Below are 16,570 nucleotides of genomic sequence, written 5' to 3'. Positions count from 1 at the left end.
ACCTATTTTGCAAGTTGGAATAAGACCAAAGCAATTAATCCAAGTAGCCTGGACTTTTAGCAAGAAAGAAGATACAAATGGAGGTGACATCTAACTAAGTAATCATTTACTTAACCTTTAAATGTCTTGTAACAAAATCAAGCACTATTCAAATAAGAAAAAAAGAAATTCAGGAAAAAAATCTAATTTTACTTTAAAAGATGTGAGCATTTTAATAAAATAAAGAAGTTTAAATCCTCTGATGATTATGGATTTTTCTTCCCAACTCAAGTGGCTTCTAGTAATAAGGTATTTTCCTCTTGGTTTCTTACAAATGGTATGAAATCACATATTCATTGCTATATTCCAATTCAAAATATTTATGACTCTTTTTAAGGCACGATGATTTTGTATACTCTGTATCAACAAAATAAGATCCGTGAAAATATATCTAGGTTTTAAAGTGGACTAAATAGAATTTCTTTTATCAGAAATATTTAATCAATATATCTCCTTTTATTTTTATTTTATGAGAAACCAGAATTCGGCACGAATTTAGGTAAATCTAGATTTCCCTTTGTTTCAAAAATGCTCACTGGGCTTTATCATCTGGCATTTGACAACACAGGCACACTTTAAAATGCGCTGCTTTTACAAATTAGGAATTTGTTTGAACTTTATTTCTCCACAGAGCTCATGTAGTTAGAGTTGATATACTTCTACTTATAAAGGTATACCATATGTAATATACTTTTGCTTTATCTATGATAATACCATCTAAAATTGTACAAGAATAAGATGGCTTTCTCCGAAAGTTACAAGGAAAGGGATCTGAAACACTACGTACGTTGCGATGATGACGAAACAGGGTTCAGAGTGCGCCCCATTTTATTATCAGAATTATCGGAATATTTGCAATTTACACTAACTGGAGAGAAATGTTCGGATTCTATTTTACGTAGTACGCTTATCCTTCATTTATTCCTAAAGCAATTATGTTTGCTTTACGTAAATACATCATGATTAGAGCACAGACGTAATGAGATCATGCTGCCATTCCACTGATGAAGGCGCCATATTTGTATTACACTCCAATGGCATCCAAAATGCAATATATTGCTATGAAAATGCAAAGGATGTTCACAGATTGGCATTAATGAACGAGGTCGTTCACAACGCAATGGGACTTGACTTTATACGAATGGAAAAGGTTCATCATAAATATATAGACCAGTAGATAACGTTGAAGAATAAGAAGCAGAAAGGAAACAACGCTCTGGCATAAAGATCGATCCTCTTCGCTGCCGTCGGAATAACGGGTTTGGCAGGAGGCGGCTTCTTGTTGCTCTTGGCCTGGGATTTCCCAAGTCCGTTGTTGACCTCGATGGGTTTCCCATAGCAGTCATAATTGGACAATTCAAAATCTCTCGGTAAGCTTCCCACGATGCTGAAGTCGTTAGATCTCAGGTCAGACTTGGACGTACAAACCTTTTTGCATCTGGTCTCTCCAACCTGAGAATAAAAATTAAAGACAGGATATTTAGAATTTTTCTATTTATAAGACGTCTTCAAAAAGACATTTTAAAAATCTGATGGTTTACTCAGTTGACTATTATGTCTCTTTGTCGAACAGAAATAATAGTCAACTGATTAAACCACGGAATTACCTGAACATTTAGGGCTCTAAAAGGCTGCCTATACAACAAGGCTTACGTCATGGAATAAACTTTTGGTAGGTTATTTTATGTTAAGGGATCGAGGCGCAAATCATCCTTTATCTTAGGTGCTTCCAGGCTTGTGAGAGTTCTCAGTTGAAAGACTGACCAATAAATGAAAATCCAACATCTAACCATGACACAGGTCATATTAGCAGAACATACGGAATACAAACGTCTTCTGGTACCTCTGACCTTTGATTTCCCCAGGGATCCTATTGCCAAATTGGGTTGTTTATAAGAGACTGAGGCATTTATCCTTGCAATGAGACACACTGTGTCTCTAAACCACACTCACAGGTAAGAACTAAAAATGGTCACAATGATCATGAACAAAGATTGACCAGCGAAAGGCGTTCCTCACTTGCTGCCTGGAGATGAATTAGCCGGAGAATCCAAACTCAGAAAATCCAAAGAAACTGGATGTTTCAGCCAGATCATATGCTACAGAGACTGTTCAGTTGATCACCTCTGAAGTATTACATTTGACTCAGTTCCCTACAATATACAAAATAATTATTTCACACTGAACTCTCTCTGGCTGTCAGAAAAGCTCGTGGAAAAGACAGAGGCTGACCAGTGGCTTAAGGAAAGGCCACAGAAGGGGGAGCCCATGATGCCACTGCTTCATCTTCCACTGTTCTTACTCCCGAGCTTTGTGATTCACCTTGGGAATCTTCACTAAAATATTTACTGCTTTACCGAAAAAGGAAACCATGTCATTGTACACTATTAGTACACTCTAGTTTTTGCCTTAGTTAGAATAAGACATTGACTAATTATGTGGATTCTATTCACATTTACTAGATTATGGCTGGGTAAAAATGATGCTTAATGTAAGATGTAAAACAAGTCATTCCCCAGCAGCCCTTCAGGTACCAGGACGGTGTCCTTTATCCGAACAAACACTGAGGCATATTTTCTGGGCAAAAGCCAGATGGCAGTGCTCAGAGGTGGAAGCAAAAGTAACCAACATACACTGAGTGAAAAAACAAATGAAAATGTGTCACCACATCCCCTGGCTTTATACATTTAGGTTGTTTCCTTTTTTTTTTTTTTTCAATTTTGAACAAGTACTGGTAATGTTATTTTTTTAAGCTGATCTATGAATGTTGGCTTTACAATTATATCTTTATACCACATAGATATTTGTACAATCCTGTTGGGTAAGAACTTTTGAAAAAGATGTTTATGTAAATATAATTGTACAAAAGTACACAAGAAAATGTTGATAAGTAGGAATGGGGGTTGAGGCACTGGAATTTCATCCCTTCTGAATGTCTTATAGGTTAAAAAAATGTGAATCACCAACATACTAAAATATTTAGAAAGTGTCGATTTAGTTCCGTCCTGGTTTGACGGGACTTGGAGCTAAAGGAGGCCAGCCGGAAGAAAGAGGATTACCGTTCCCCGTTTTTTAATGTACAATCCCAGCTTCCCCATGGTGAGGACCCAGTAGAGCTTAAAGAGGAGTTATATCCTGGTGGAGCTACCATTGGTCCGGGCTCTGGTCCACATCAATTTAACCCAGTGTCTAGGAAAATGTCTGGCAAAAAATAGGGACTGATCAATGGAATGAGACAGAACAAAGCTGGCAACGAGAATCTAAGTTATTTAAATGTGACTTTGGGAAATCGTTCATGTATATATTATATATGTGTATATATATATCACAAATTATGAAAACATATATTTAAAATTTACTTCCAGGCCTTTTATTTAAATTCCCCAATTTGAAATCTTAAAAGGTCACTTTCATCAAGCAGTCTGTCACCTAAGCTCTGTCTCCACACACACACACACACACACACACACACACACACACACACACACACACACACGTTCACACTCACATACACTCCTGGTAAATGTCCCAGACAGTAGACCGCATTTGAAGCTCTGGTTTTCCAGGGCTGTTTGACGAATGGGTAAGTCTCAGTGTGTGTCAGCGAACTTGTGTAAAGACTAAATCATGACCTTGATCGGAAGAGAAGTTGGGAATAGCCTCTCCATAGCAAACCTTTGTACTATTCTCAGACTCTCAGAGCAGCCCGCGAGCTCTGGGACTCCGTGGGTGTCCCAGGCTCTCTCTCACTTAGAATCCTCTGCTCCAAGAGCACTAACTGTGTTTTAGAATCACGTATCAAAACAAAGGAGGACTCTGGCTTCTGACAGCAACTCAGGAAGCGTGACTCCTACCAGTTCTTTTTACTTTTGCACAAAGAAGGCCATACATATTTACTACAGAAGTGCATTTACTCTGAACCGTATTTTATTCATGGCTTTAGGGGTAGTTTCAGTATCTATAAGTAACTGGACAAGTAGCCCAATTTATATGATATTATAACCTAAGTCATACATATTAACACTTAAAATTTTCTAGTGTTTTGTTTACATAAACAAATTCTTAGATTCTGCCAGCAATTTTGTTTTTGTTTGTTTGTTTGTTTTGCGGTGCGCGGGCCTCTCACCGCTGTGGCCTCTCCCGTTGCGGAGCACAGGCTCCGGACGCGCAGGCTCAGCGGCCATAGCTCACGGGCCCAGCCGCTCCGCGGCATGTGGGATCCTCCCGGACCGGGGCACAAACCCGCGTCCCCCGCATCGGCAGGCGGACTCTCAACCACTGCGCCACCAGGGAAGCCCTGCCAGCAATTTTAATCATTATAAAACTGTACCTACACAGCTCGTTCAAAATGTAGACATAGAATGTTACATTTATTCCAAGAGATTGTTTAAATATAGGAAATAGTTAAGGGAAGAATAATTACTTCAATGTTGAAGTGATAACAGGAAAAATCACTCCAAAAACTTCCGTTTGGTTACACTAGATGCTTCATCATTTAGTGTATTGAACACTCTTCTACAAACGTATTTGCAGATTCTTGTATTTGAAGTGAGGGGTGCGTGTGTGTGTTGGTGAAGAGCACGTCTACTGCAGAAGTAATTTTTAAGGACGTGTCAGAGCTGAATAGCAATAAAATTAGGTTCCCTACTGAGAAGTCCTCTAGTTGCTTAAACAGCTCATAATTCATCACCTCATTTGCTGGTCTCTTCTTCTGCTCATCAGAGACTTTACACAAACACAACTTTCTTTAGTTAATACTCTCCACACATCATTATCAAATCAAACATGTACATAAGAGTACAAAAAGTTTACAATATAAATGCTATTTTAAACAATTATAATATCACGTGCAGAAGGATTAAATGAGCTACTTATAACTAAGACAGTAACCCCACTCAACACATTCTTAAAAGTCATGTTGGTTCTACAGATCTCCAATTTATACTTTCCCCATCTTTCCTCATATGGATATGTGTCTCATTTACTTTCATCATATAAACTTGTCACTTCTGAAAATTACTGGTAGCAAAAATGAGGTACTACGATAATGAGGCTGTCAAGGATAAAAAATGATGAAGATGAGAACTTCCAAAGGCTTCAAACTGTAGCCTCTAAGATTTTCTTTGTGGTCCTTTCCAGCTTGAATCTGCACACAGGTAAAAGCGAATCACCCGAGGCGATATTTCTGGACCAGAAGACTTAGGTGTGATTTCACGGCGGTAAAGGTATCCTCTACAGATGATAAAAATGTGCTCAGAAGGGACCTGAACAACAGAGAACTTACTAGAGAAATGAGCAGAGCCTCAGTGGTGACGTGTGGGCCTGTAACAGAGAATCTAACGTCTGTGTCGTCACAGTCCTAGAAGGACGGAGGAAAGGTACTCAAAGAATAACAGCTGAAAACTTCTCCCACTTGGCAAGAAGCATAAGCCTGCATTTTTTTCTAACAAGCTGAACAAACTCCAAACTGGATGACCCCTAAAATAACCACTCCAAAATACATAATTAAACCTCTGAACATTAAAGGCAAAAAAAAAAAAATATTGAAAGCAGCCAGAGAAAAATGACATTTTACCTAAAGGAGAAAAACAGTGTGAACGAAGCAGAGTTCTTCTCAGAAGCCACAGAGTCCAGAAGGAATGGGCACAATACTTTTTAGGTGCCAAAGGAAAAGAACTTTCAACCGAGGATCCCATTCCCAGTGAAGAGATCCTTTGGGAATGAAGGGAAACCAAGACATTCCCAGATGAAGGAAACTAGGAGGATCTGTTACCAGCAGCGCTACCCAAAATAATGGATAAAGGCAATTCTCTAAAAGGAAAGAAACAATAAAAGATAGAACCTTGGAATATCAGAATGGAAGAAAGATCAAAGTAAACAAAAATAGGCACAAATACAATAAACTTTCCTTCTCTCTCTGAGTTTTCCAAATTATGTGTGATGGTGAAGCAAACAGTGCAACACTTTCTAATTAGGTTCTAAGAAGTATTTACAATAATTTTGTCGTGTGAAGAGGAAAGCAAAAGGTGTTAAAGGGAGGTAGCATTTCTACACATCACACAAAGCGGCAACACAGTGACATCAGGAAACTGTGATAAAGTCATGTGTATATAATGGGACACCTGGAGCAGCCTCCAAGCAAGAGAGCGACATGCTTACAAACAATACAGGAGACTCAAAATGTCATTCTAGGAGGTGTTCAAGCAGTCCACATGGAAGAAGGAGAAAGAAGAAAGAGATTAAAAATAGAACAAATAGGACACAAAATATACACCCTGAGAAAACCATCATTCAAAACGACACATGCACTGCAATGTTCATTGCAGCACTACTTACAATAGCCAGGTCATGGAAGCAAGCTAAGTATCCATCGACAGATGAATGGATAAAGAAGATGTGGCACATGTATACAATGGAATATTACTCAGCCATAACAAGGAACGAAATTGGGTCATTTGTAGAGACGTGGATGGACCCAGAGTCTGTCATACAGAGTGAAGTAAGTCAGAAAGAGAAAAACAAATATCGTATATTAATGCATATATGTGGAATCTAGAAAGATGGTAGAGATGAACCTATTTGCAGGGCAGGAATAGAGACATAGACATAGAGAATGGACATGTGGACATGGGGGTTGGGGGATGAATTGGGGGATTGAGATGGACGTATACACACTACCACGTGTAAAACAGATAACTAGTGGGAACCTGCTGTATAGCACAGGAGGTTCAGCTCAGTGCTCTGTGGCGACCTAGATGGGTGGGACAGGGGTGGAGAGGGGAGGCCCACAGGGAGGGGATATACGTACACATACCGCTGATTCACTTCGTTGTACAGCAGAAACTAACACAACATTGTAAAGCAACTATACCCCAATAAAAAAAAATAATAAAATTAAAAAAAATAAAATAGACTGAAGCCCTAAATATATCAATAAGTTCATTAAATTTAAATGATCTAAATATACAAATTAAAATGTGAGAGGGCTTCCCTGGTGGCGCAGTGGTTGAGAGTCCGCCTGCCGATGCAGGGGAGGCGGGTTTGTGCCCCGGTCCGGGAAGATCCCACATGCCGCGGAGCAGCTGGGCCTGTGAGCCATGGCTGCTGACCCTGCGTGCCCGGAGCCTGTGCTCCGCAACGGGAGAGGCCACAACAGTGAGAGGCCCGCGTACCACACACACACACAAAAAACAAAAAAATTAAAAAAGACCTGCAGACAGCATCACGTAAGAACAGTTTGCTTGCCTCTGTCTCTAAAAACGTGTCTAACGTTCTAGGTGTTGGTAGGAGTGGCGGTCAGCAAATGGACATGGTCTGGGACCAGATGCAGGCAAGGTTTCCAAGGCTGTAGGATGGTCTGGACCTGTTAGTCTCTTGTGGAACTTACCATGCTACGTCCAGTGGAAATGGTCCCCTGGCCTAGGGTCTTCTCAACTAGAGGTCATCAAGTACAGGCATGCTGGAGTGAGTGGAAAACTGTCCTCAATCCATGACGTGGTCTGTGGCTCCAGGATTTATCAGTACCTGAATCTAGAGGCATGGGCCGCTATTCTTAGACCCATCACCAAGTGACAAGGCAAGGTCATGGGTTTTAACTGTTCAGTTCTTCTCTAGCTACTCACTGCGCTGAACAAATCCCAAACCGTGGGCATAGTTTCCCTATGAGCCAGGCACCCAATAAAGAAGTAGCCTGCCTGACATGTGCGTTGTGAAGCTCTCCAACTTGATGGGGAATGGGTGGGAGACTGACTCAAGAACGTGGGCCCCGTAAGCCTTCAGCCCCCCGGCCATGCGCAAAGGTGTGTCAAATGAGAAAGAGTAGGAAGGTCTGTCACTTGGGCAAGGCCTCCACATTCAGTGGTGACCATCAGAGCAAAGGAATTGAAGCATCCTTAAATTCCACAGAAAGTTCTCCAGTAATTTGATAAAGTGTTGATTTTTTTCTCGGTTACTATTGGACCTAAGTGTTTTCTATTCTTTTCCAAAAAGTAGGTTGTGCTTAGTCCCTTTGCATCTGTGAGAGAAAAACGAGTGAGAACCAATTCTACCAAACCTTTAAACCCGCAGAACGCACTTTGCTGGCCGACGTCATCCTTACCTGTAAGGTGCTGATGTGAACAGGTGTGCCCGTGCCATTCACAGTGTTCTTCTTAGCCGCACTCCCCCCCTTCCCATCTGCTTGCTCAGCCTTGGCAATTCTGGCTTTTTCCGCTTCGACTCTCTTGGGGTTGTTGAGCATCACCTGGACGACCGCGTACTCCACCAGGGACGCAAAGCCGAAGAGCAGACACGCGATGAGCCACACGTCCAAAGCCTTCACGTAAGACACCTTGGGAAGTTCCGCAGCCAGGGTTGTGCACTCAGAGGCCAAGCTGAGCACTGAGAAGATTCCTGCAGGACAGAAACAGGAACTCAAGTTGCTTTTTACTCCCGTGAAATGCCCTACAATCACTGCTCTTTGATGAAATCCCCCTCCAATAACTTTCAATGGCCCTCAGGTCCCCTTAAAACTCAAAGAGTAGAAGTAATACCATGTACTTGCTTCTTATGTAAGAATTATTGAATGTGGGTGGTATGTGTGTAAACACTTAACATTTTAAAAAAATAAATATTTATTTTTTATTATTACCCTAATAATGAAGGATGTACTTGGTTCTCTTTGCTCTTGCATTGGGAATACGGGAAACACTATATTAGTATCAATAATCATTTAAAACATTGAAAAATATATATTCCACCAGTTGCATCATGTCAGAGGCTCCTGAAAGGTGTGGAGTTTGGGGGACTTTTTTTTTTTTTAATATTGAAGAACTAAGAGACTCTCTCCTAGAAAGAAAGGCTTTTAGTAAAATATAACTTCTGCAGGTTGAAACAATATTACATATATATATATATATATATATATATATATATATATAACTATTATATTGTAATTATCCTCTATCCTGAAGAAAACTAATTAACAGGACTATGTTTTAAAAGTTAACATAGGTTTTAACGTTTTCTAACCTGGAAGTGAAAAGTAACATAAAAATCCAAGATCTTCTCAAACATTGCCCTAAACTCAGTTAATTATACCTTTGGGCATTAATTTAGCAAATCACATTCCCAAGTTATTTTTTTATTCTTAATCAAATGTTACGTCAACTTATCAATCAAAAACAAGCCTTGAAGTAGCATATATTGACACCATTCTCTGTGTTTCCATAGCATTTCATGCTCATCAATAACACAGAATGTATCAAATTGTAGTAAATTTAGTAGTATACCTGAATCTTTATCCTGATATATTAGCAACTTTATGAATGAAATGGAGAATAAGCCAGATTGTAGAAGGCCTTCAAAGTCCTAGAGTGGATCTTTTATCGTATTTGGTAGAGAAATGACATTATCAAGAGAATATTTCAATAACGTCACTCTTCTAGGGATAAAAAAATAAACTGAGAAAGAAAAATATAGGAGATGCAGAAACAAAGAATAAGAAAATAAAGGATAGGATGAATGTGAAAGGATTTTGGAGAAAACATTTTTTAAAACTTGATTACTGTTTAAAGGAAGAAGGAAAACATTGAGACAAACTTCTAAACAGAATGACTGGGAAAATACCCATGAAATATAGGAAGAGGAGAATATAGAAAAGATGTGACCTTGGAAAGAAAACACCAAGTTAGGCCAGAAAAAGGCCGAGAAACAAAGAACTGGTGACCACGACTCAGCACAGGGCACCCAGGACCTTCTTGAAGGACAGATTGGCCAGTATCATTCAGGGGAGGTTTTGGTGGAAAGGGAGGGGACTCCAGAGAGGCTCAGGCATCAGAAAAAGGAGGTCAAAGGAGCAGAGAAAGATTCAGAATAATAGGATATTAATGGACATTTGGGAGATATTTATAATCCCAGGCGTTAAGTTAAAAACCATGGTGACCAATTCCAATAAGATCTGTAGCATTTCGAAGATGTAAGAATGGAAATGGAGGTCAGTTGGGAAGGAAGAGAATGTGGACCTCACTGTGTGCCTTGTCTTCAGGAAATCACATTAAAATAGGAAACGTCCACTTGCTTTTTTATCCTAAAATAAGAAATCTGAGCAGATATTTCTCCGGACAAATATTTCAGCCTTATCTTAACATGGCCTTCAGATGAGATTATGTCATTGTTTAAGTAACTCAGTGAAATGCTGTCTGAATTTTCCTACATTATGAACCAATAAAAAGAAATGTGAAACCCATCGTTCAAAAAAATGGGGATATTTATAATTTCAATATTGTGTTCTTAATATATTATCCCCATTTAATGGAGCACCTCTCTAATAAATTCCAGAACTTCTTGGTATAATCTTTCTATAACGTGTTTAAAACATATAGTCCTTATTTGTCATTTGCTACCTTCTCTCCCTAATGCAAAAACAAACCAAGTCTAGATTTCAAATCAGGGAGCATGTCGTAAAATTGCTATCAACTCTGATAAACAGGCGTGAGGTCTACATCTACTAAAAGTTATGGCTAACAAATAATATAAATCAAAGTATTAATAAATTAACTACATAAAATAGTTAACCTGAATAAAAACTTCTATAAAGAATTCAGGGTGAAGATAAAGTTGTTTAGCTCATCAATATGCAGAAAGAACTTTATAGTGATAAAATCCTTATTTAAGAGACCACTATTGATAGTGAACTCCCATTGACTATGGGATGTCCAGAGATTTCTCGTTCAGACAATCTCAGAGGAAACATCTGAAAAATAATTCTTTAATAGCATATACTCTAGCAATCTATTGCCTAAAAGAGGAATACCAAAACCTAGAAGATTGAAAAAGGAAAGCAAGAAAAAGGGTGAAAAAAGAAAAGGAAAAGAAAGGGGAGGTAGAGATAGTCCTTTTTTTGTATTTCATTTATTTATTTATTTTATTTCTTTTTCTTTTTCCTTTGGCTGTGTTGGGTCTTCGTGGCAGCCCGTAGGCTTCTCTCTAGTTGTGGCGTGTGGGTTTTCTCTCTCTAGTTGTCTCCTGCAGGCCCCAGAGCGTGTGGGCTCTGTAGTTTGTGGCACGCAAGCTCAGTAGTTGTGGCGCGTGGGCTTAGCTGCCCTGCCGCACATGGGATCTCAGTCCCCCAACTAGGGATCGAACCCACGTCCCCTGCAATGCAAGGCGGATTCTTTACCACTGGACCACCAGGGAAGTCCCGGTAGTATTTTTTATTAACAACAAATAGAACCAACAGAGCAAATCAAGGAGAAATTGTGCCCAACAGCTACTGTCTAAACCTGAAATCATCTTTATCCCATACTGAGACAAACTACAGCATGCACCAAATTCTTATATGGAGTTGTGATTAATAACATGAAAATTCATTTAGAAATACTGCTAAATTATTACATCAGCATGTTACCATTGCACAGCATTCTAATCAAAGGATACTAAAAGGAAAACCACAATTACTACCATGTGGGAATCCAGAAATAATATCTGACAGTTTTGAAAGAGATCCTTATAATCAAAAAGATCTTGAACCACTGTTCCAGATGATAAGAAAAGACCATAATAAGGAAGAAAGGTACTGTGTGTGACCTGCTAGAGGTCTGAATTGCGACCTGAATTATTCATCTTTTTACATGTATAATTAAAAAGTATTGTTTAAAAAAAATCCTTTTTAGCAGCAACTAAACCATTTCATGTACCAGAAAAAGAATGTGTTACAGTAAAGTTTACGTAGGGTAAAAAATGTAAGACGTTACCTCCACAGTTACTTTTATACTTAAAGAAATAGCTGAAGACAAAGTCTACCTAAAGTTCGCAGAGGAAGCTTTGATACTTGTTAACAATGGGAAAAGTAAATCAAAAAGAGATAGGAAGAAAAATAAAACTAGAACAGAAGACTGATTTTTTTTAAAAAAGCAAAATGAGTCTAGGGTAAATGATATATGTTCTTCTCCTAAATTTTAGAAAATAAAAATTATGGGCCATAGAAGGAAAAGATTGGCAAATTGATTTCATAATCTTTTGGAACAATGTAGGGGAAAAAAAGTAGAAAAAGGAAAGATACACTGGGTCAAAATAGCCGTATTGACAGAATATCCTGATATTTAATCTGTGAGTAATATTATTTCTTTTTTCTTTTTAGATAAAATTATATATATGTGTGGGTCTAATCACAGAGCTTCAAAATACCTGAAGCATAATTCCATAATGAGAGTTGGGGATTTTAACAACTCTCTCATCAATAACTATAATAACTAGACAAAAGACATAAAAGATTTTAACAGTACTATCAACCGACCTGACTCCACTCATATCTACAGAATTCTACACCCAAGAGTGACAAATATACAATGCAAGTGACATGGGATGTTTGCCAGGAGACATATGCTGGGCTGGACCATTAACGAAGTCTCAGTAAACATAAAAGGATTGAAATCATAGAGTATGTTCCCTGCCAAAATTAAAAACAAATCATATTTGAGTACTTATGAAAACGCTAAATATTTGGAATCCAAACTACACATATATAAAGAATCCGCGGACCAAAGAAGAAATCACAAGGGAAATTAGAGAATATTATTTTAATGAAGGAAGATGAAAATACAGTATACCAAAATTTGTGCACTGCAGCTAAAGCAGGACTTACAAGGGAAATTTGTAACTTTAAATGCCCATGTTAGAAAAGAAGAAGGTTCTAAAATCGGATATCTGAGTTTCTACGTCAATCATCAAAAAGAGATCAAATAAAATCCAGACTGAGTAAAAAGAAATAATAAAGATAAGAGCCAAAATCAATGAAAAAGAAAAATAAACAAATAGATAGAAATGAATGAAATGAACGCTGATGTTTTGAAAATACCAAGAAAACGGATAAGTCTTTATCTAGAGTGGTCAAAAAAAAAAAGAATTCACAATTTAACAATATCAGTACGTAGGAATGAATACTTCACTACAGCTAGACGTGAAAAGGAAAAACCAATATTATGAACGTGTTTGTGCTAATAATTTTACCTACTCATCTAATAGTTAGGAATCAATTGGTAAAATTTGCCAAAATAAAGGAAAAAAACATATAAACCTTTAAATATACTCAGAGAAAGCACTGAAGCATTTGGCAAAAGTCAACAGTCATGATAAAAACCCTCTGCCAACTAGGAAGAGAAGGGAACCTCTTCAACCTGATTAAGAGATCTGTAATAACTACAGCCACTATTACACTCAACAGTGAATACTTCAACTGTTTCTACCCAGAATCAGGAATAAGCATCTCTCACAACCGTATTCAACATTGTACTAAGGTCCAAGGCACTACAAGAAGTAAAAAAAATCAAGTATTTGGGGAGTATATGACACAGGAGTATGTGAATCAGGCAAAACGGTACCATTATTTTGATAAACACTATGCTAATATTTTAGAAAAGTTAAACATACTTTTCCTATAAAATGCAGAAATTTCATTTCTAGGTGTTTGCCCAAGAGTGATGAAAATGTATGCCCACACAGAGCCTTGTACGCAATTATTCATCACATCGCGTATAATACCCCAAAACTGGAAACAACCCAATCCCCAACAACTGGTTACAGGAGAAACACACGGTGGTGTATCCATACTATGAAACGCTACTCGGTAATCAGATAGAACCAAACATTAACACACGCAACAGCACATATAAATCTCAAAAACCTAAATATGTCCCTAGTTTTCTTTTCATGAGTCAACATGTTGACTGATCCCACTTTCAATTTACCACCACTGACCTCCAGAGGTCCGCGATCCTACCAGGCAATCAGGGTGTACTTCCCCAGTTCCTTCACCAGTCTCTCTCCCTTCAGAACCACAGCGCTTTTCCCCATCACCCCTGCAACTCATGACCTGGCTTCCCATTTCACTAAGAAAACAAAATCAGAGGCTAGCCCCCATGACCACGTCTACCCTCGCATCTCGCTGTGTGCCCGTCAGCTCTACCTTCTCTCCTGACGCTACAGACCAGCAGTCAGTCAACCCGATGCACCAGGCACATCTGACCCACCGCCTATTTTTATAAATACAGTTTTACTGGGACATATCCACACCTATTCAGCTATGTATTGTCTAAGGCTGCTTTAGTGCTATGACAGCGGATTTCGGGGTTTCAACAGAAACCTCAAATGTTTGCTATTCAAACTGTCGCCGAAGGAGTTTGCTGACCCTGTGGACAAATCCACTGTGTTCTAGCAAAGGCCAATCCCTCGTTTCCTACCTCCCATCCCCTCTCACTGCTCCTGCACTTCTACCGACTCTCATTTTTTCCTTCACTACCGGTTGTTTTCCACCAAAAATAAACGTGTGTGGATTGTGCCCCTTAGAAAAACAAAACCAAGAAACCTCTCAGCTCCCATCCCCCCTGGCTATTTCCCCACCCTCCCCTCCTGTGGGCAGCTAACGACCTCCAACAGGCCGTTTACACCGAGGGCTCTAGGTCCCCCTCCTGTGTTCTCCTGAGTCACTCCGACCAGGCTTCCCTCTTCTCCTCACTCCATGGAGACTGTCTCTGTTCTGGATCCCAGTGACCCCCTAGGCTGCTAAAGCCAAGGGCAATCCTTAGCCCTAACCTTGACCTACAAGCAGCTGGCTGGTCACTCTCCTCGCCTGGACACACCTTCTCCACTTGGCAGGATTCTAGGAAGCCACATCACATAGATTGTTCCTCATCTTCTCAATCCCAAGGCTTTAGCCCTGAGATTCTTCTACCTACACTCCACTCATCGCCTTAAATACCATCTGCAAGATGTCTTGTGTGTGGGATTTAAGAAAGCAGAATCAGGGCTTCCCTGGTGGTGCAGTGGTTAAGAATCTGCCTGCCAATGCAGGGGACACGGGTTTGAGCCCTGGTCCGGGAAGATCCCACGTGCCGCGGAGCAACTAAGCCTGTGCGCCACGACTAATGAGCCTGCGCTCTAGAGCCCGCGAGCCACAACTACTGAGCCCGCGTGCCACAGCTACTGAAGCGTGCGTGCTTAGAGCCCGTGTTCTGCAACAAGAGAAGCCACCGCAATGAGAAACCCATGCACCACAACGAAGAATAGCCCCCGCTCGCCGCAACTAGAGAAAGCCCGTGTGCAGTAACGAAGACCCAACGCGGCCATAAATAAATGAATTAATTAAAAAAAAAAAAAAAAGAAAGGCTCTCGATTATTTCCCCAACCCGAGACTATTTAAGCCCTATAGAGACAGAATTTTCAAGTCTGGCTATTGGTGTTTCTATGTCACAGAGCATTAAACACCACAAACTGGAGAGCATGGCCTAACCAGCCCTTCCTCTCTCTAGCCTCTCTTGGTGGTACAGCACACAATAACTAGTGTTTAGGAAAATGATGCAAAGCCATGTTTAAAAGATAAATTCTATTACATATTCCCTGATGAACAGTATGAGACAGTATATGATTTAGAAAGATTTCTATCCAAATAGTCATTTGTTTTTAAGCTTGGCACCACTGGGGATTTTAGCCTTCCGTTATCCGTGAGAATCGCTTATTAATAATTATTTCATGAGAGTCAAAGTAGGATGGATTAACTGCTTAAAATACCCCAAGGACACAAAAAGAGAAAACTTAGTTTAATTATAGAATGCATAAACACGGAGAAAATCTAGTTCAATGTCAAGGACTGAAGGAAGTCTGAGAAAAAAAAAAAAAAAAGGTTGCCATCAATTCCAAAACTCACTGTCTCAAAATCATTTGGTATAATTTCAAAATTATACAGTCATTTCTATAAAGATGCAGCGCACTCGCGACCCCCCGAGAGAGGCTGGAACACGTTACCCAGGGGCACTCTGGCAGCGCTGGCGTCGGGGTTGATCCAGAAGGACAGCCAGGACAGAACCACGATGAGCAGGGTTGGGGCGTAGACGCCCATCATGTAGAAGCCCACCTGCCGCCTCAGGGTGAAGATGACCTCCACGCACGTGTAGTACCCTGCCAGCGACAGACACGGGCAAGAGTGACACTCCCGCCACATCCCACCGCAAAATCACATCGTGCCCGGAAATTACAGGTCGTTCCTGCTTGAGGTAATTTCACAAAGTGAACTCCACGTAAAAAGGACGGGGCTGGTTCTGTAAATATGTATCATTTACGTGATCTAAGAGGACGGCATGATGAGACCTGTTTCACCCGACCTCTTGCAACTTCATTATGAGATTGACAAACAGACACCATGTGCTGCTCTGGGACGGCCAGTCTCGGCTTTTAAGTCTTTGCTCCGAGATTTTGCAGTGACTTAAACTTCCCATTATCCTTGGGTCCTCTGGGAGCAAAAGATCTAAAGAAGCCACCGGGAGCATCAAATCAGAGCAGAGCAAGTCTAAAAAGAAACATGCCTGGATTACACGTTGTCGGTATAATTTTCAGCCACGTGGACCACTTCTTATCTGGAAGGGATGACCGTCTACCAGAGCTCATACGCACATTTACGCATGAAATGTGCAGACAGTCTTGGAGGTAAACACGAGCAGGGTAAGTGAGTGTTCCCAGTCTATGCAGGTAAAAGTTTGTAAAGGCAAACATCTGACATCCC

At 39.9% G+C, this 16,570-nt stretch overlaps 1 protein-coding gene across 1 annotated transcript in view; it reads right to left on the bottom strand.

Moving 5' to 3' along the window:
- Nucleotides 1-1,143: 1,143 nt before the first annotated feature.
- The window catches only part of GLRB (glycine receptor beta), a 65,229-nt gene continuing 49,802 nt past the window's right edge, over nucleotides 1,144-16,570 (bottom strand). Inside the window, exons 7-9 of the mRNA XM_065877455.1 lie at nucleotides 15,817-15,969; nucleotides 8,138-8,430; nucleotides 1,144-1,491 (exon numbers count right to left, since the gene is read on the bottom strand). Of these exons, the coding sequence (XP_065733527.1) occupies nucleotides 1,195-1,491; nucleotides 8,138-8,430; nucleotides 15,817-15,969 (743 nt within the window). The 3' untranslated portion in view covers nucleotides 1,144-1,194. The remainder of the gene's footprint in view (nucleotides 1,492-8,137; nucleotides 8,431-15,816; nucleotides 15,970-16,570) is intronic.

Source organism: Phocoena phocoena, chromosome 5, assembly GCF_963924675.1.
Source record: "Phocoena phocoena chromosome 5, mPhoPho1.1, whole genome shotgun sequence".
NCBI lineage: Eukaryota > Metazoa > Chordata > Mammalia > Artiodactyla > Phocoenidae > Phocoena > Phocoena phocoena.
Note: the sequence above shows the minus strand (reverse complement) of the source record. Positions and strands in the feature narration are given on the sequence as shown.